Source organism: Meriones unguiculatus, chromosome 10 (genome assembly GCF_030254825.1).
Source record: "Meriones unguiculatus strain TT.TT164.6M chromosome 10, Bangor_MerUng_6.1, whole genome shotgun sequence".
Lineage (NCBI taxonomy): Eukaryota > Metazoa > Chordata > Mammalia > Rodentia > Muridae > Meriones > Meriones unguiculatus.
The window spans coordinates 107,934,544-107,954,401 of record NC_083358.1 but is presented as its reverse complement, the minus strand read 5'-3'; the positions used below and the strand labels follow the sequence as shown (position 1 = coordinate 107,954,401).

At 41.9% G+C, this 19,858-nt stretch overlaps 1 protein-coding gene across 1 annotated transcript; it reads right to left on the bottom strand.

The window, feature by feature from the left end:
• Positions 1–18,095: 18,095 nt before the first annotated feature.
• On the bottom strand, positions 18,096–19,055 carry LOC110545899 (olfactory receptor 5V1-like). Its single transcript, XM_021632317.1, has one exon. It carries the CDS (start codon positions 19,053–19,055, stop codon positions 18,096–18,098), a length of 960 nt encoding a protein of 319 aa, XP_021487992.1.
• Between the last annotated feature and the right edge of the window lie 803 nt (positions 19,056–19,858).

The window sequence follows — 19,858 nt, the reverse complement described above, 5'->3', positions numbered from 1 at the left end:
TGCTACAAACAGAACAAGGGGACTCAGGGTAAATTGTACCAGAGACACTCTCAAACATGTTTCTGGATTTTCATGTAACATGTAACATCAGGCATACAGCAGTCCGGGCTAGAGAGAGAGATTTAGAAGATAGTGTCCCCTGATTTCCCAGGGGGTTTACGCCGCTATTGACACGTAAGAACAAATGTAGATTTTGCCAACATCTACAACAAATCGTTACCCTCTGCATTTCCCTGGGTCTGCCATATCTCCTCCCTAACCCAGAAAACTGCTGTTAGATTCGTCTTTGTATGTGTCTTAAGTGATAAATTCTTATTTTTGAAAAGTTAAGAATAATGGTATGATGAAAAACAGACTCATTTATGGAATCCATGCTGCCTCTGTAGTCTTTCTTTCCTTTGCATTCAGTTTTGAATCTAATTAGGTGTTTAAAATATCAGGGGCACAAATTCCCAAGGCTGCATTGTACTTTACAATAGAAAAGAAATTCCATCTGCCTGTCGATTAAACAGTCAGATGAGTCCCTTCCTTTCGTTATAAATCTTGGGAGGAGAGTGTGCACACGGAAGCATCCGTGAACATTTCTACTGCTTCTCCAGAATGGAATTTTAAGTCAGCCTTTTAAATAAGTTGATGCCATTTTTCAGTAGGAACCTTGATCTTTTCAGCATTTATAAGAGATTTTAACCAGTTAAACCACTAATTTTCTCTGAGCTCTCCTGTGATTATCTCTGACTCATTGTTGGAACTTTGGTTTTTGGTGATTTCTGTCAACCTTGGAGACAAGAGACAATAGGAACTGTGGATTCCAGGTCTGGCTGTTTGAATTCCTACACCTGCCGTTTGTTGACGCTGGAGAGGTACCTGCTCCATCCCTCAGCCTGTTCACTGTGTTGCAAGATGACGTATTTGTGACATAGTTTTTGGTCTGACATAAGCAACATGAGCTTACATTAATACTCTGTGACTTTGACATTACTCTTGAGCAGTATTCCTTACTGAGGTTGAAAAGCCCCCCTAATGCTAGCTTTTAAAATAGTTTTCATGCTTGTGTGTTCTGGTGCAGGGGAATGAATCAGACTTTTGTTTCGTCCTCTTCTCTGAGATCCACATGCAGCCATGTTTATTAATATGCTTTTAAAATCATGAGTGAATATTGAAAAAAACATTATCTGATAATTTTTGGTTTTCTTGTTTGTTTTTGTTTTGTTTTGTTTTTTGTTGGTTTGTTTTGCGGTACCATTCATATTATATGAATTGAACTTTTGAATGTTGAACCGGCCTTGCATTCCTAGGCTGGAGCTCAATGACTGTTTTATATCATCCTTCCTGTGTTTCTAAATTCAATTTACCGAAGGCTTGGTGAAATACTTGCATTCATGAGAAATGATACTGGTGTGTGCTTTTCTTTCTCTGTGATGTATTTGCTTGATTTTGTTATGAGGAAAATCTGCCCATATAAGATATCTTAGGGAGCTCCTTTTGATTTTTCCAGCAGAGATTATACACATTTACTATTTTTCATTACATTCCTGCTTAAATTCATCAGTTAAGTCATATATGCTTGAGAGGTGTTGTTTTGGAAAATTTTAAGCTTCAAACGCAAGTTCTCAGACATTTACAGATCTATGTAGGCTATCTATTTCTTCTCAAGCAAGCCTGTGTGTTTCCTGTGTCGAAGCTGACAAGCGTGGTGTGTGTTGTGGTCCGTGATCATCTGTTTAATGTAGTGCCAGGACCTACCTTTCCTCTTTCGTTCCTGATGTCATAATTTGTGTCTTAATCATCCTGTGCCACCACCACCCAGCATAAATATAAGCTTTTTTAACATCGACATTAAAGAAACAAATTTAAAACCTGGCTTTTTGACATGCCAGATTCTTTTGATTCAATCTGAAGTATTTATAAGTTTTCTCAGAAATGTTCTGTCTCACAAATTATTTTTAAGTGTACGATTTACTGTCCAAATAGGAATTTCCAGGTATCTTTCTGGACAGTTGAAGAACTTCCTTTAACATTTCTTTTAGGACCTGTTAGTGGTGCAGTCTGTTGCTCACATTTGTTTGCATAAGAAAACCCTGTCTCCCACTGTTGAAGGCTATCTTCCGAGGTAACAGGGTTAGTGTAGTTGGTGTTTTAGGGAGGCTCATGATTTTGTCGTATTGCTTACATAGTTTTTGACGACAATTTTGTTGTAATTGTTATGTGTGGTTCTCTGCCTGGTTTATTTTTCTTCAGCTGTCTTAAGTGTTTCTGTTTTTTTGTTTGTTTGTTTGAGCAGTTTGAGCACAGTACACTTAGGTCTTTGCAATCATCTTGCTTAGCAGCATCTGCCAATAATTTTGGAAACTTCTCAGCCGTTATTCCTTTAAGTATTTCTTTTGCTGTGTTATTCTTTCTCCCCCTTCTGAAATTTAATTCTCTGTGTTTTCAACAGCTTCACATTATGCCATGTCTCTAGGTTTAATTTTTAAGAATCTTTTCCTTTGCACTTTGGTTTTGGGTATTTTCTGTTGACCTGTCTTTTTTGCTTTCCAGTACTTTCTTCTACTTTGACAGGTTTGCCAGCCCGACTGTTACTTTTTGTTATTAGATTTTTTTTAATTAATTCAGTTTGCATCTTGGTCATAGGTCCCTCCCTCCTCTCTCCCAGTCTCACCTTTTCTCCCAAATCTCCTCTCTCCTATTCCTCAGAATAGGGAGCTCCCTACCCAGACACCCCAGCTCATCTATTCACATGAGGACTGAGTTTGTCTCCTCCCCTTTGGCCTGGTAGGGCAGTCCCATCAGGGGAAGTGATCAAAAAGCAGGCAGCATAGTCCATGTCAGAGATATCCCCCACTCCCCTAACTAGTGGGCCCAGATGAGGCCCAAGATGCCCACCGGACTTATCTTCTTGGGGTCTGTGCATTGTAGTATGTCCATCCTGTACTATATGACTAAAATCCACTTATAAGTGAGTATATACTATGTGTCTTTCTGGGTCTGTGTTATCTCTCATGATTTTTTTGTTTGTTTCCTCCACTTGCCTGCAAATTTCATGATTTCCTTGTTTTTAATGGCTGAGTAGTATTCCATTTTGTAAATGTATGACAATTTCTTTACACATTCTTCAGGTGAAGGATATCTAGGTTGTTTCCAGATTCTGGCTATTAAGAATAAAGCTACTGTGAACATGGTTGAGCAAATGTCCTCATATGGGGGAGCATCTTTTGGGTGCATGTCCAGGGATGGTACAGCTCGGTCTTGAGGTTCCCAGTTTTCTGAGAAAGCGCCAGATTAATTTCCACAGTGGTTGTACAAGTTTGCACTCCCACTAGCAATGGAGGAGGGTTCCCCTTTCTCCACATTCTCGCCAGCATGTGTTGTCACTTGAGATTTTTGATCTTAGCCATTCTTACAATTGTAAGATGGCATTATATATTTTTAAATAGTTTTTATCTCATTTGAAATTACCCATTTCATCTTAGATATGCTTTAGTTTTTCTATTATATGATTAGCTTATTGATTGTTAGTTGAAATTCTTTATCAAATAGTTTGAAAACCTTTCATAGTTTATTCTAATCTTATATGTGTGTTGTCTCTTTAGACAACACTTTAAATTTTGGTCTAAAACTAGTCACATTGTAAAAGATAGGTCCCAAGGTTTTGTTCTGTTTTTTTGTTTGTTTGTTTTGTTTTTGTTTTTGCTTGAAGCTATTCTTCCTTCTTTAGACATTCTTTTGAGATTTAATGTAGACAGGACCTGAGTTGAGTTTGAAGTTTGTTGTTCCTGTAGTGACTCTGAATATGTCACAAGCTCCAATCGTAGTGATGCTTTAGTCTTGGGGAATAGACTAGTGTATCCACGTGGAGTCCTCTGGATTCTCCAGAGATAATCTGTGTGGTGGACTGTTTCCCAGCAGAAGAGAGAAGAGTTCTGTTGTTCTAGGTGAGCCTCAGTCTTAGGTGCTTCATCCCACCTCCTGGGATTGCCTTTACAAGTGATCCTGTACCTTCTCCAGACATGGCACCAGGCACAGCATGTTCCTCTCTCCCTGACTGGTTACCTGTCCTCTTCCCCCATCCAGTGGCTTCACAGGACCGTAATGTGGCAATTTATGTTATGCTTATCCTAAAATTTCATGTTGGTTCTAAAGGAAAAATATAGAAAATATGGCTGATAGGGGTCTTGCCTACGGCTCTTCTTCCCGCCTCAGCCTCTACAAGAAACAGCGTATCTCCCTCTATCACCTATGAACATTTGGTGGAATCCACAGAGAAAAGTTTAGAAGTACACACAAACCATCCAAGATGGCTCCTCAGGACTCCACGCTCTGATGTTAATCTACATCTAGTCTAGCAATTTACTACGTATTCTTATTTGAGCCTAATTAGCATATGTGACAATTGGTTCTAGGTAGTATATACATGGATTATTTTGGTTGCTGATAACTCCCCAGAAATTAGTTTAGTTATTTGCTTTGCAATCTCAATTCTCCAATAAGTCCAAGAACAGATATTTATATACATTTTTTTTTCTTTTTCAAGACAGGGTTTCTCTGTGTAGCCTTGGCTGTACTGGACTTACTTTGAAGACCAGGCTGGCTCTAAGCTCACAGAGATCCACCTGCCTCTGCCTCCCTGAGTGCTGGGATTACAGGTGTGTACCACCACACCCAGCTATGATATGCATTTTTATCAGACTTTTTTTTGGTTCTTTTAATGAAGAACAAAACAACATTGTTTCTGGCTCTCCAAATCTCCACAATAGAATCAAAGTCTATACAGTCATTTTTGAAAAATCACTTGGCAATTCCCCATAAGTTATGTATACAGTTATTCTACAACTTGATGATTTCACTCTTAGAATATTCTCAATAAAATGAACAAGTCACACATACACACAAAAATATGTGTGATAGTTTACAGTATCCCAAGAAAATGATATGTCTACCAACAGAGAAGAAGAGACAACACATTGATGTAGATAGTAAAGTAGATTAATGCAATTTTAAAAATCATAAAATAACATTGTATTTTACATTAACAGCATTGTAAGTCTAAACAACTTTTGTTAGATGAGAGAAGCCAGTCACAAAAGAATAGACACTATAAATGAAGTTCAAAAGTAGGTAAATCTAATCTATGATGCTCAAGAAAGAATAGTATTTATTTCTTGGAATTAATGAAAAGAGAATGAAAGTGTCTAGATTGAGGAAAACATTGCGTATCTTAATTTTGTTGATTTATATATGTAACAATTTATCAATTATGTCCTTATAAGTTTACTAAATAAAAAGTATAATTTCAAAATGAGATAAAGAATGAAATAAAAACAAGAGGCAATTTTTAATGCATTTTTCCTCTCAAGATTGGTTCGATCTATCCAAAACCAAAAAAATTCAAAGGACCTCCGTTGGCTTGACGGCTATAGAAGTGAGGACCTTGAGGTCTCTGAGATACCAGTGAGCCTCTATGAGAGATGCATTGCCTCTAGATTCTGGGTTTGGAAGCGCCTGCCACACTGTATCCATTAAGAGTCCTGCTAGTTTTCCAGGAAGTGGTGAGACAATCTAGCTGTGGTCCATGAAACTTGATATTAATTCTTTTCTGTTTGTTTGTTTTGTTGTTGTTGTTGTTTGAGATAGCAGCTCTCTGTGTAGCCCTGGCTGTCCTAGACTCACTTTGTAGACCAGGCTGGCCTTGAACTCACGGGTATCCACCTGCCTCTGCCTCCCCGAGTGCTGGGATTACAGGTGTGTGCCACCATGCCCAGCTTTGATATTAATTCTTAAGAGCTTTGTGTGAGTTACGCTTAAGCAGAACCTCATTGGTGGCCACCCCAGAATAGGTGGCAGGCAATCAGCCAAAATCTAAGACACTGTGTCAGCCTGACTCTCTGGACAAAGTCAGTGGGGACAAAAGCAGCTAAATACATCTGCTCCAGGGACTTGGAAAGCATTGTCCCTCCTGCATGGGCAGCTGGGAAGTGTCTTCCCAGAAGCCAAGCTTTGGTGTCGAATAAGCAGGAATGCAGAGTGCCAACAACAGGGGACCGTTGACAGTTTTTTTAGATGAGGGCAGAAACATCTTGAGTTTTAGAAAATCATCAGCTTTGAGAACATGCAAACAAACAATCCTGCAAGTCTAGGAAAAGCATGAACATCCATTCATTAAATCTTGCATGAAATTGTGAAACCTAATGGCCAGAGTCCCTCCTAGTTCCAGTGCCTGAGATATAAACAGCTTTATTTAGTCCAAGAGAGTCTTCTGCATGCTAAGACAAGAGAAAAACGAAATGGTCCGTTACTAAGCGTTTGGGAGCTTGGGGAGAAAAAAGAACTTGGAATCACTTTAGAGTCCATGAGGACATGGGGAAGACACCAGTCAGTTTGGGATCACTCATTAAAATGGGCATCACATGAGATGGAATAGATTTAGGGAGCTATGGTAGATTAGATTTGAGTGATGCACAAGGATAGTCAGTGTGGAATAGTCACAAAATAGGACTTCCAGACAGGCTAGGATTGCAGATGTAAGTTTGAGATTGATTGTCTCAAAGGCCACTGCTATAGCCTTGGGTGGGCAGGAGGTAGAGCAGATGGAACAGTGGGAGAGGAAGGCCATGATGGGAGCTCAGGTCTTAACATTTACAAGGACGGTACTGAGAAGGTATATGCCTAAGAAGGACCAACAAAACATCGCGCTAAGTTAGCTGTTTGCATCGCGTCCTCTAACTAATGAGCGTTTCCCTTGCTAGCCTTGATTTATAGCCAGTCAACAGGGCCTGCTCCAAGGTCTGCATGTCCTCTCATTCTTAGATCATATGTGTGTCTTGTTCCTTTTTCTCTGCCAGCTGCATTTCAGGTCATTCTAAACCCAGTGGACAGTGCTTATTTTGTTTGCACTTCCCATGTGAAAACTACAGATATGACGCCTTCTCCTGTTACAGGCCTCACCGGCATTCACTGGGTTTACCGAAAAGCCCATCACACCGCCTTCCTCTGGATCTTACTGAGGGGAAATTGTCACGGGAGCTGTGGACCTCTAAACTGGGAAAGTGAAAATTAACATTCAGGGTTCAAAAAAAAAATACATGTTTCTTTCTTTTGTCTGGTTTGAGGTGAGCTCTCACTGCAACCATGGCTGGTCCAGGACCTGAGCCCTTCTGCCTCAGTCTCTGGAGTTAGAATACCATTTCTAAAGTTGTGCAACCTACTGTAAAGTTATGGGAAACTGCTAGTTAGTTAGAGTCAGTTCTTGGGACTAGCATCATAAGGCGTTATTCATCTGTATCTTCATATGTTTTTGTTTTTTTTTTCCCCATTGATAGGAGCAGCTAATCTAACTCCATCTGGGCCAGGGATGAGGTGAGGCTGGTAGTGACATCCAGACCTTTTATTTATTTATTTATTTTAATCCTTGATGCTGGTTTAGCCAGCACAGGGCAGTTAGGCTGAATCATCGTCACCACTCAGACAATGTGCACTCAGCCCTTGGGACTTACAGGCTGCAGCACAGCGGTCGCTGACCAGGATGGTGAGCCACCTGCCGTGTCACGCGACCTCCTTTCCACAGTCGAGGGGCGTACATGTGTCACAGGAAAGTGAATTTGGGAGTAAGTTTCTTAAGGTAATTTTTTGAGTCTTGTGTAACAGTTTAGAAGAGCTACATTCCTCCTTTAAAAATTACATCGAGTTTAGTGTAACCATCCCGTCGAAATTCAGTGCGTTACTTTGAAGAGATACGTTTTACATACCTGAATCTAGCCAGGATCTTCTAAACTGATCGAGAATAGAGAACACGGTAAACAGTATTCACTGTGGAAACCTGTGAATAATATCCATGGCTTGTGCACGCGTTGAGTCTCCGCTCACACGGGAACCTGTGGCATGATGTACCAAGCCCATTTTGCACGTGAAGAAACTGGAGTGCATAGAGGGTTTACTTCATGAAACTCATGACCTATGACAATATTTTGCTATGGATAATGGTATATTTGTAAACATTTGTAGTTTTCAAAGCCCAAGAGTTTTTATCTTTGGTTCTTAGAATTCAGGGCTCGTTCGTGATTAATAGGCCAACACAGCTTTCATTAAGCATTCCAAATCTCAGGGCCTTAAGGAGCTTAAAGTATTTAAATTTCAGTAGAAAGTTGGTGTTGAAGTTAAGCATAATTTTCAAACCTAAAAAATAAACAAACTGTGGAAAGTAAATAACCCTAAAGGTCTTAAAAGAGATTTTTTTTTTTTGCAATAAATACAATTTTCTGTTGACTAACCCTAAGGGGTTCATTTCCCCAAAGGAAACAGAATGGGTGTGAAGGAGATGAGAAACTGGTGACGATGAAACGCTCAACCCTTACAGCACATTGAGGAAACATCTATTCATATTTGATTCCAATATTGCAATGCAATGATTAAAATTTTCAAATCCAATTCACATTTATCCCAGTAAATTGCTGACACACACACACACACACACACACACACACACACACACACGCACACACACACACACACACGCACACACACCACATGCACATCTGCACCAATTTATCTAACAGAAGAATCTAAGTGATTTCAAACGCTTGTAGCAAAGCTAATGCGTTCTGTGGAATACACAGGCCCAGATCTCTGTTGGCGTAGCTCCCTTAAGGAGGGCACCAGACAGGACGTTCAGAGAGCGTGTTGTGCCTCTACTGCTCCACCTTGAATGTTCGTTTAAATGTCCTGCAGCTCTCACAGGCTTGCAGGTGACACTGCTGTGGCTGATGCAAGGACCACACAATGGTGGGCTGGTCCCACCCAACAGGCAGAGCTGTGCCTACTAGTCACGAGTGGCTTAAAAGGCTTAACAAATTAACAACATTTCCTCATCCTGCCTCGGAAACTTATCCCAGCGTTTAATTTTTCTTGCACTTCATCACTCACTGTGCTTGTCCTAACACTTGGGGGAGGGGGGGACAAATTGCTGTTTCCTATGATATGAAAGAGTCTTCCAGCCACACCATTCTTCGAACTGTAATTTCTGGTTTCCTTTCAGTACCTCCCCACAATCTTTCCTTGATGGTGACAAATCTCCATTCAGATCTATTCCGTTCTGTTGTAGAGTCTAATACAGCCCTGTGTTAGTATTATGAAGAAACTGAGGACCTGGCCGGCATACTTGGCCCCATCTACTGGGAAGATAAAATACAGTAAGAGGCATGAAGCCTGAGACTATTTTATGCAACTTTAAAGTTGTTTATCTTTTGCTAGAGAGCCTCTCCTTGATGTGTCTGAAGCCCCACCTTCCATCCTGAGTGCAAGCTCCCTGAGGGCTTTCAGTTCTGCAGGGAAAAACTGTGAAGGACCCTGTATGAGTGGATTCTCGATGAATCTTTGGTGAATTAAGAAACAAGCTTTCCAGCACACTGATGGAGTAGAGCTCTTAAAGGCTCTTTAGGACAGCCTTGGATGAGCCCTAGAAGACTTGGACAGGGATTTGAGAATGCTTGGGGATGTTTCTGCTTGGCAGTTTTTCATGCACATATCATACGGACCTGAAGAGGTGCCAGCCTGGGCATACGCATGGCACTCTGTCCCCTTCGGTCCGTGAGGGACTTGGGTCTACTCTCTCCTAAGGGCAATGGTCCCAGTGGAGAGTGTTTGGTGGCATCGACTCAGCTCCCAGCTGAAAGTACCAACTCTGCTTCCTGCTTTCCCAATCAACAGCCATCTCAGGGAGAAATGATTGAGAAGGAAACAATTGAAGAGTAATTCCAGATAGAAGACATTTCTAACAGCAAGAGCTTGGGGCTGAATGGCTACTAAAAAGCCGTTTGCCACCTATGGCCTAAGTAAGCGTCTTTGTGTTTCAACAAAAGATGAAATCCCTAGCTGAACAAAACAAACCCAGGGCCATTTTTGTAGACTTTTTGTCTCAGTTTGCTTTGTTTGGGGCTTTTTGTTTTTGTCTTATTGGTCTTTTGCATGTATATTTTGGTTCCCATTTTTGTGAATGCATATGTGCTTCTTGTTTTTGTTTCTTTTTGGTCTGTTTTTGTTTTTTTTTTTAAAGTGAGGGAGAGAGTATAAAGAGAAGGAGCATACAGTGAGGTGTGGAGGGAAGCTGGGAATAAGGAGGACCTGGGAGGAATTTGGGGAAGGGAAACATGATCAAAATATATTGTATGAAAAAATAAATATATATCTAATCCCATTTGTACAAAGTCCATTATGTTTGCTAGGACATATATTATGATACTGTACTGGATCCTGGTGGAAATGTGCTTCTACACTTTCGACACAGGAATTCTTTCTTTCTGCCCTGATTTTCAGCAGCAGAGGATAAGCACTTAGCATCACATGTTACATACCATAAATACATTTCCTACTCATACTATTTCACTTAAGGAATGCAAGTGTCCCTTAGGTTTTATAATATAGACAATCTCGAAAGTAAATCCCACTCTGGTTTCATAAGCACCATTACAGAAATTCATACATCTACAGAAGGATATTTAAAATGTCATTGCATACATACCATCAAAATTGTAAGGAAAGTAAGTATAATATTCTATGACGTTTTTCTAAGGGGTAGCTATGTCCAGATACTTATTTTTCAATAGTGAATCCATAAACACTTACTCTTGACTCTTACCAAAAGCCTTAGGTTTCTGGCTTTGCTGTGGTGCTAGCTGCTTTTCATACCAGTACCTGCTTTGGACACATATTCTTTGCTAAAAGCTGACAGTTGACCTCCAAGCGTCATGAAGGAGAATCTTCATTCTGAAAGGTTCCCAGAGCACATACATTGCCTGACACAGAAGTTAGAAATCCTCTTTGCTTTCTCCACAATCAGCTTGTCCAGAATGGCCGTTATAAAGGCCCATGGACCGACCTTTGGGGAATGTCCCATCTAATCGGCCTCTGAGCAGCTGTTCTGGGACTCCTTGCTGTGAAAGCACAACTCAAGGGCAGCAGCCTGAATAGAAATTGGAGAAATGAAGAACAATGAATTCTCTCTTGGATTCATTAAGGTCTTGGCAATCATCTTTCCTCTGTATGAAGTGAGGAGATCGGCTTCCTGTCTCTTTTGGGACCTTGGTAAATGAAATTCACTGCCAGATTTTTGCTGGGAGGTGATGGGCCTCTAAAACCATGAAGCTGGCTTCCTCTCACGTTGGAGAGAGGATGTGTGCGTGTTTAGGCATCTGCAGCCACAGGACTGGGTCTGCCTGCGTCTCAGAGCTGCCCATTCCCGGTTAGGAATGCTCACCTGGACACAAGGTCTCTCTCCTGCTCTGCCAGCACCACTGTACCCTTATCCACCCTGACTCACAATCCCTCAGTGTCTCATGACCTGCTGCTGATGGCATTACTTGCTGTGGAGTTTGAAGGACAGAAAGGCAGAGCCAGCAAGGAGCTGGATAGAGCACACGTGGAGAAAATACCTGTAAGGTTTTAAGCCTTGCAAGTATTTCACTGAACAAAAATCAAAATAAAAACATTAAGCCGTGCCAAAAGTTAAGTATCTAAAGCTCAACAGCCTCACTAATAGCATGGTATTTACACGTGCGGTGGCTCAGCAATGAAAAATGATTTGAATCAGAATCAGTGTGCTGATTTTCCTGAAGACCCGACTTGGGTTCCCAGAACCACATTGTGTGGTTAAGACGATCTGGCACCTGTGGCCTCCAGGGTCACCTGAACACATGTGCGTGCATGCACACACACACACACACACACACACACAATCTTTTTAAAAGCTCACTTATTTGCAAGTTTTTTTTTTTTTAAATAAAGTTTATGAAGTAAAGAACAAAACAAAATAATAAAACTACTTTAGACTCATTGACCATTAGGGCCTAATCTTCTAGAGCGGTAACCCCAGTCTAATATGGATAAAGCCTGAAAACCTCGCTCTAAGTGGAAGAAGTCAGACCTGTAAAGCACACGTTATTTCACTGATAAGAAACACCCATGTTAGGACTGTACACCCAGGGCATGGACATAGGGTTTTCATGGGTTGTAGAGGGAATCTCTGTGTATTGTATGGAAGTGTCACATGTCAACAAAAAGCTGACGGCCTATTAGCTGAAGCAGAAAACAGGGGGTGGGAGTTCCAGCAAAGAGACAAGAACTCTGGGTTGGGGTCAGAGAAACTCTCCCTTGACCCTGAGGAATACAGACTCATGAAACTGAGGGGAGGTAGCCAGCCGTGTGGCACACATAGGATGGAAGGACAAAATGAGTTATGAGCTAGCCAGGGAATGAGCCAAAGCTTATGACCTACGCATTTACTCATAAATAATAAAGTCTCAGAGCTGTTATTTCAGGAACTGGGGCACGGGTGGAAAAGCTCGAGGTTACAGTCAGTATACAATAAAGATTTCATGGGATATCACGGAAACACAAATCAAAATTACATTTGTTGTAATTCTTCACACATTCTAGTTGGGGCTACAAATTTGTGGAAATTGGAGGGAATTATGATATAGGATTTGGTAAGAAAATGATGTAAATATTCTAAAAGAACTGGAGGACACAGAACACAGGGGAATTTGACCTGTGAATGGTTGAACACAGGTGCTATTGTCTGTCCTGATGGGCTTGGACAGCACAGTTATTAAAAGACACTCTATACAATTATCATTGTTAGAACTACAGCTGAAATGCTCCTCAGTATCTTAAAGTAAGCACATTTCCAGGATGTGAAACATAATTTGGATCATCTTCTTGTGCTTCTGGAGGTCTGAAATAGACAATTCAGGGAGGTAGCTACAGTACAATAGTAAACAGTAGACAGAAACCAGGCAAATCTAGAAAAAAAAAAATCAAAGGACCCTAACATCAGGCAGTAAACAAAATCATAGGGGAAGACCCCTCGCAGGTCGGGCTGTCCCAGAAGGAAAAAAGGAAAGCTTTGGTGAGCTCTGCAGTCAAACAGCCTGGCTCTCTAAACAGCACAGTTCAAGGTCAAAGGTCAAGGCGGGTGAAATGACTGAGGGGACAAAAGTGCTTGTTGCCAAGCCAGAAGAACTGGGTTTCATCCCCAAGACATACATACATACATACATACATACATACATACAAACAAACATACATACACACATACATACATAAACAAGCATGCAGTCTCTAAGTTGGTTATGGAAGGAACAAAAGAAGAGAGTCATCAAATCAGCCAAAAAAAAATATATTGCAAAAAAAAAAAAACAAACCCAACTGTTTGTTCTTGCAAGGAACTCACATGGGTTGATTGACAAAGACACACCCACGATGAAAGTGAAAGGATGAAAAGTAATATTTCAATAGAATAAACATACTATAATCTGTAGCCCTAAAGAAGCTAAACAACAAGGAGGACCCTAGGGAAGATGCTTAATCCTCATTTAGAAGGGCAGATAGACATTGGAAGTAGTAGAAGATAAGGAACAGGACAGGAGCCTTCCACAGAAGACCTCTTAAATACTCTACCCACCAGGGTATCAAAGGAGATACTGAGATTCAGACAAACTTTGGGCAGAGTGCCGGAATTCTTATGGAAGAAGAGGGAGATAGAAAAACCTGGAGGGGACAGGAACTCCACAAGGAGAACAACAGAGCCAAAATACCTGGGACCAGGGGGCCTGCAGAGACTGATACTCCAACCAAGGACCATGCATGTAGAGGACCTAGACCCCCTGTTCAAAGGAAGCCCATTGGCTGCTCAGTTTCCAAGTGGGTTCCCTAGTAAGGGGCTGCCTCTCACATGGAGTCAGTGGCCTGCTCTCTGTTCACCGCCCCCAGGCTAGGGTCAGATAGAAGGGGAGGAGGTCCTCCCCTATCAGGGGACTAGGGAAAGAGCATAGAGGGAGAAGAGGGAGGGTAGATGGGACTGGGAGGGAATGAGGGAGGGGGCTGCAGTGGGGATACAAAGTGAATAAATTGTAATAAATAAATATATAAATAATTAAAAAAACCAATAGGATTTGGAAGTAAGTTGGGGTAGCATACTCATCTGACAAAAAAAAAAAAAAAAAAAAATAGCCAGAGAGATAAAGAAGGTCACTATATAATAGCAGATGAAAATCTATCTATCTATCTAATCTAATCTATCTATCTATCTATCTATCTATCTATCTATCTATCTATACAAGAATGGCCCGTAGGCTCAGAGATTTGAAGCTTAGTCATCAGGGAGTGGTATTACTTGAAAGGATTAGGTGATGTGTATGTGTATACTGAACACTGAAATGGAAAAAAAAAATAATTATAATATTCATTTGGAACTTAAAAAAAAAAAGCCCAATTAACCAACCAGTTCTGAGCCAAAAGAGCAATGCTAGAGCTGTCATAATACATAAATTCAGGTTACATGACAATGCTATTGCCCTAGTGTTCTAGTGCTGTGAAGAAACACCAAGGCCACAACAATGCTTATTTAAAAAAAAGCATTTAATTGAGACTTGCTTACAGTTTCTGAGGTTTTGTCCATTATCATCATGGAGACACGCAGGCAGACATGGCGCCGGAGAGGTAGCTGAGAGTTCTACAGCCAGATCAGCAGGCAGCAAAAAGAAAGAGCCACTGGGCCTACTTCACAGCCCACTTCCAGTGACGCACTTCCTCTAACAAGGCTGTACCACCTAATTCCTTCAAGTAATGCTACTCCGTAGTGACTAAGCTCCAAATCTCTGAGTCTAGGGGGGCCATCCTCATTCAAACTACCACATTCCACTTCCTGGCACCCATAGACTTGCAGACAAATCATAAGGCAAAACGCATTTAGTCCAACTTCAAAAGTTTGCATAGTCTATCACAGTCTCAAAAGTATTTAAAAGTCCAAAGTTCAAAGAGTCTTCTGTGACCCATAGCAATCCCTTAACCGTAACCCATGTAAAATCAAATAAAAAAAGCAGATCACATACTTCCAACATATAACAGCACAGAATATACATCACCATTCCAAAATTAAGAAAAGGAAGCATCAAAGTGGAAGTTTTCTGGTTTCTTTGAAAACTCAGCTGTGTCTGTGTCGTGTGAATGTTTTTTGTTTTGGTCCCAAATGTGGGATATGGGAATATTACACACACACACACACACACACACACACACACACACACACACACACGGGGGGGTGGGGGGGAGAAAGAGAGAGAGAACACAGCCCCCACAGAAAACAGCTCCCATGAAAAGGTGTGATGTTTGTCAGCTGCAAACTACCTTGTGCGAGGGGCGTGGTTTTGGTGAGCTATAAAACATCCTCCTGGGGACTCTGAGAAGGGACAAATAGAAGTCCACAGACAGTGAGACCTCGGGCTTTGCCTCTCTACACTTTGCAATGGTTGGCATTGCTTTCCTGGTTTTCGCAGAGAGAAACTCTCCAGAGAACTTTTCTTGCTGCTTTGGCAGTTTTGCCACTTTGGTGGGCTCGGGCGGCTTGGGAGGAATCTGGCCACTTTTGCTGAGTGGTACCACTGCTGTTTACTGCTGCTGTTTGACTGAACCGCTGGAGTCCTGACAACTGAGATTGGTATATCCCCAAAGAACCCAATGACCCTAATCAGCAGGAAGTAGATAAAAGAATTCTACAGCGCTTTCCCTACTAATCTCCTACCTAAGGGTGGGGTTAGAAGGGAGGTAGAGGAGTTTAAGAGCCTTAAATGAAGTCGGTGTTTGAAAGAAATCTAAGCCTGCAGAGCACAGTGAGGAAATACTGGACATAAGCAAGACTGAAAACCAACAAGGCAAATTCCAAACTCTATATCTGATGTCAAAGCACTCTTCATATCTCTAATTCCTTCCAGCTGCAACACATTTCTTTTTCTTGGGCTGGTTCCAGTCTCTGTTGGCAGGTGTTTCAGGACTCTAGCATCTCCAGTCTCTTGGGGTTTCCGATATACTCCATGCTTCTTCCCAGCTTCACAAAATGGCCTCTCTGGTCTCCATGCAAAGACACCCCTGACACAAGCCTGGCCTCAGTGTAGAACTCCACAACCCATTTCTTGTATCCTTGAGTCTAAAGCCAGAACCACATGGCTGAAGCTGCCAAGTTCTGCTGCTTGCTGGGGCTGGAACTTGGCCCCCTGATTCAATTATATCTGCATCTGCTTTCTGTTTTCAATGGTTTCCTTCACTGCTTAAGCTCTCTTTTAATTCTTTTTCACAAGTTGGAAACTTAGGTGTGTGGGATCTTGCCCTGAGGCCACAACTCCCTTTATTCTATTTAACACCAGGCATTTATTTAAGCCCTTTATCTCCTTGAGCACTAGACTTAACTTCATTATACTTCCTGGTGCTTCTTTTCTCCTCAAACTATACATTTTTTAAATTTTTCTTGTTCAGTTTGCTCTTTTCCATTACAGACCTGCATAGGAAGGCCACTAATAGCCACATGACGCAGCCAATACCAGCCTGTTTTGAAGTCTCCTCTGCCGACACCATTAATACAAAATTCTTCTATTTAGCCTCAAGTAAATTGTTTTGGACAAAGGCGAAAGTAGTCACATTCTTTGCCAAAATACCACAAAAATGGTCTGAAAACTAAGCTTCAAATCGCTGAGACTGTGGGGACCATTGTCATTCAAACTATGACAGCTATAGTGACAAAACCAGAAATTTACTGCCCAAAAACAGAACAGACAAGGCAGCAGTAAGTCCGCACTGCTACGGCCATCTATTCCTACAAAGGTCCCGTAAAGAGACTACCGGATATACACATGTTGACGCATAAGGCATAGCTCTATCTCTCACTCACTATAAAAATCAGCCCAAAATAAATCAAATACCTCAAAGTAAAATCTACAAATTTGAACTTATTTAAGGAAAACACAAACAGATAAACTTCAAGATAAAAATTCAAACATCAACTTGAATAGAACTCCAGTACTTCAGAGAAAAAGAGCGAGACTTGACATTAACAAGCTTCTGCAGGTAAAAGAAATGGTGAGTAGGTTGAAGAGACAGACAACAGAATTAGAGAACATCCTTTTAAGTTATTGATCTGACAGAGAATTAATATCCATATTATATAAAGGACTAAAAAATTCTACCTCCTAAAACCAAATAACTCAATCAATAAGCTAATGAACTGAATAGACATTTTCAAATGAAGAAGTACAAGTGGCCAATCAAAAAAAAAATCCATGTGTTTAGCCATCAGAGAGCTACAAATGAAAACTATAATGATATTTCATCATATCTAGTCAGGACTGTTTAGAATCAAGAAAATAAACAAGGACTAAAATAATATACTGACAGGAATACAGAGGTAAATAAAATTTTATATAACATTGCTAAGAATGTTAATCAATGCATCAACTGTTAGGTCAAGAGCTTCCTGTGGTTAGGTAGGTCATAGGCCCTAGGACAGAACCTACTATATTACTTGTCTGCTACAAGGATATAGCATTAAACCGATTCCTAATGACTTACCATTATAGACACAGATTAATGCATTTCTCAACCCTCATCACAAAAACTTTTCTTTTCAGGAGATAGTAATTAATATAGAAACCCATAACTGGTCAAGGCACAGATAATGAAAGAATTGGAATGCTGAGCATATGTGGGACAGCTGGGTTACATCTCCTCTCCCAAAGCTCAGAGGTCATGGTGGAAGAGGAGACAGACCGAGCATAAGAGATGAAAGTGGTGGATGACTACACTAAACCAGAGTCTTCTGGACAGAGCCGTGAAGCTGCGTAGATGAGCTCGCAGTGGCTGTGACGACGTGCACAAGGTCTGTGCAAACTCAGTCCAGCCCAGATCCCAGCATGGAGAGGGAGGGTAGCTACAAAGTTCTACCCCTAGCTGAGGAGCTACTGGGAACTGGTAGTTTCCAGGGGATGGAAAGCCAGTTTTCTTTAAGGGTGCTGCCCCTGGTAAGACAACTGTACACCAGGGAAAGGCCACACAGCCGAGAATATATGAGCAGCAAAACTGAACTTGATATGTGTTTAAAAAACAAGTTAAACAGAACACAAAATTGAGCAGGTAGGGCAAAGGGATGGATCTGGAAGGAGTTGGGAAAGGGGCTGAATGTGGTCAAAACACATTGTGCAAAATTCTCAAAGGACTAAGAATACATTTTAATGTACTAGAAAGGGGGGGGGGGGAGAAAGAAGAACAAGACAGACAAAAATTTAGTTGTTAATGTCACCAGAGAATCCATGTTTTTTAGTAAGCATTCTCAGAGCGCCCTTGACCTCCTTGTTTCTCAGGCTGTAGATGAGGGGGTTCAACATGGGGGTCACAACACAGAACAGCACAGACACCAAGATGTCCATGTCCAGGGAGTAGCCTTCCCTGGGTCTGTCATAGTTGAAGTTGGCTGTTCCAAAGAAAACTACCACCACAGTGAGGTGAGAGGCACAGGTGGAGAAGGCCTTTCTCCTGCCCTGAGCAGAGGGAATCCTCAGGATGGCAGAGATGATGAGCATGTAGGAGCCTGCGGTGAACAGGCAGGGGCTCAGGCCGATGGTGGCACTGGCCACGTGGAGCACAGACTCATTGACAGAGGTGTCTGAGCAGGAGAGCTTCAGGAGCAGTGGGATGTCACAGAGAAAGTGACTGATCTGGTTGGGGCCACACAGAGTGAGTGTGGCTGTCAGAGCTGTGTGAGTCACAGAGTTCACCAAGCCACACAGCCAGGACCCAATCACCAAGCTGACACAGACCTTCACACTCATGAGAACGTGATACTGAAGAGGACGGCAAATGGCCACATAGCGGTCATAAGCCATAGCAGCCAAAAGCACACCCTCTGTGCCAGCACAAGTCACAAAGAAGAAGATCTGGGAGAGGCAGCCTTCATAGGAGATGGTCTTCTTCTCCCTGAAGAAGTTCACCAGCGTGACGGGGATGGTGGTGGACGTGTAGCAGATGTCCAGGAAGCTCAAGTTGCTGAGGAAATAGTACATTGGGGTGTGGAGAGCCGGGCTGACCCTGGTGGCCACCATCATGAGCGTGTTCCCCAGGAGCGTTGTCAAATAAATGGCCAGGAAGACGAGGAAGAAGAGGCCCTGTAGGCTGGGGTGGTTGGAAAATCCCAGGAAGATGAATTCTGTGACTCGGGTTTGATTGCTCATTTCAAGTGGAGTCATTGCTGCAAACAAAACAAGGGGACTCAGGGTAAATTGTACGGGAGACGACACTGTCAAACACTTCTCTAAACTGCCAAAGCCATCTCCACTAAGAACTCATACTGCAGGGAGTCTGGATGGTAGTTGCCTGTGCGGTTAGTCTTAAGATGATTAGTGTCACAGACCAAGCCAATTTCTAACCCCAGAGCTTCCCATGAACTTGCATGGCTGGTGAGGGGCGAGAATAAATGGGAACACACTTACAGCCATCACTAATCCCTCAGCCCCTGCATCGTTGTCAGCTCAGTGTTTCCCAGGCTCAATACTCTCTCTCTCTTAGAGGTCTCCTTTTCTTAAATATCTAGTTTTTTTCTCTAAAAAACATACGTTTTCATTATAAAGACAAAGAAAACCACACGAGTTCAGTCATCTGCAGATCAGATCAGTGTTCGGCCTCAGTGCACTGCACTATAGGGTCCTTTTCCTTCCGCTTTACAGACAGCGTGTGCGTGCATGTGTGTGCACGTTTGTCAGGAGTTACTCATTTGTGCACGTACGTAGAAGCCACGGGTCAATCTTGGGTGTAGTTTTGTTGGAACTGTTCGCCTTGTTTTTTGAGGCAGGGTCTTTCCTGGGACCTTGGGTTGGCCAGTTAGGCTAGACTGATTATCCAGGGGGCTCTAAGGAGCTTCTGTGTCGCTCATGCAGCACGGGGGTTACAAGCACGTGCCAACAATACTCGACTCTTTATTTGGGTGTGGGTGTCAAACTCAGGCTCTCACACTTGCATAGCAAGCACATCACTGAGTTATATACCCACGCTC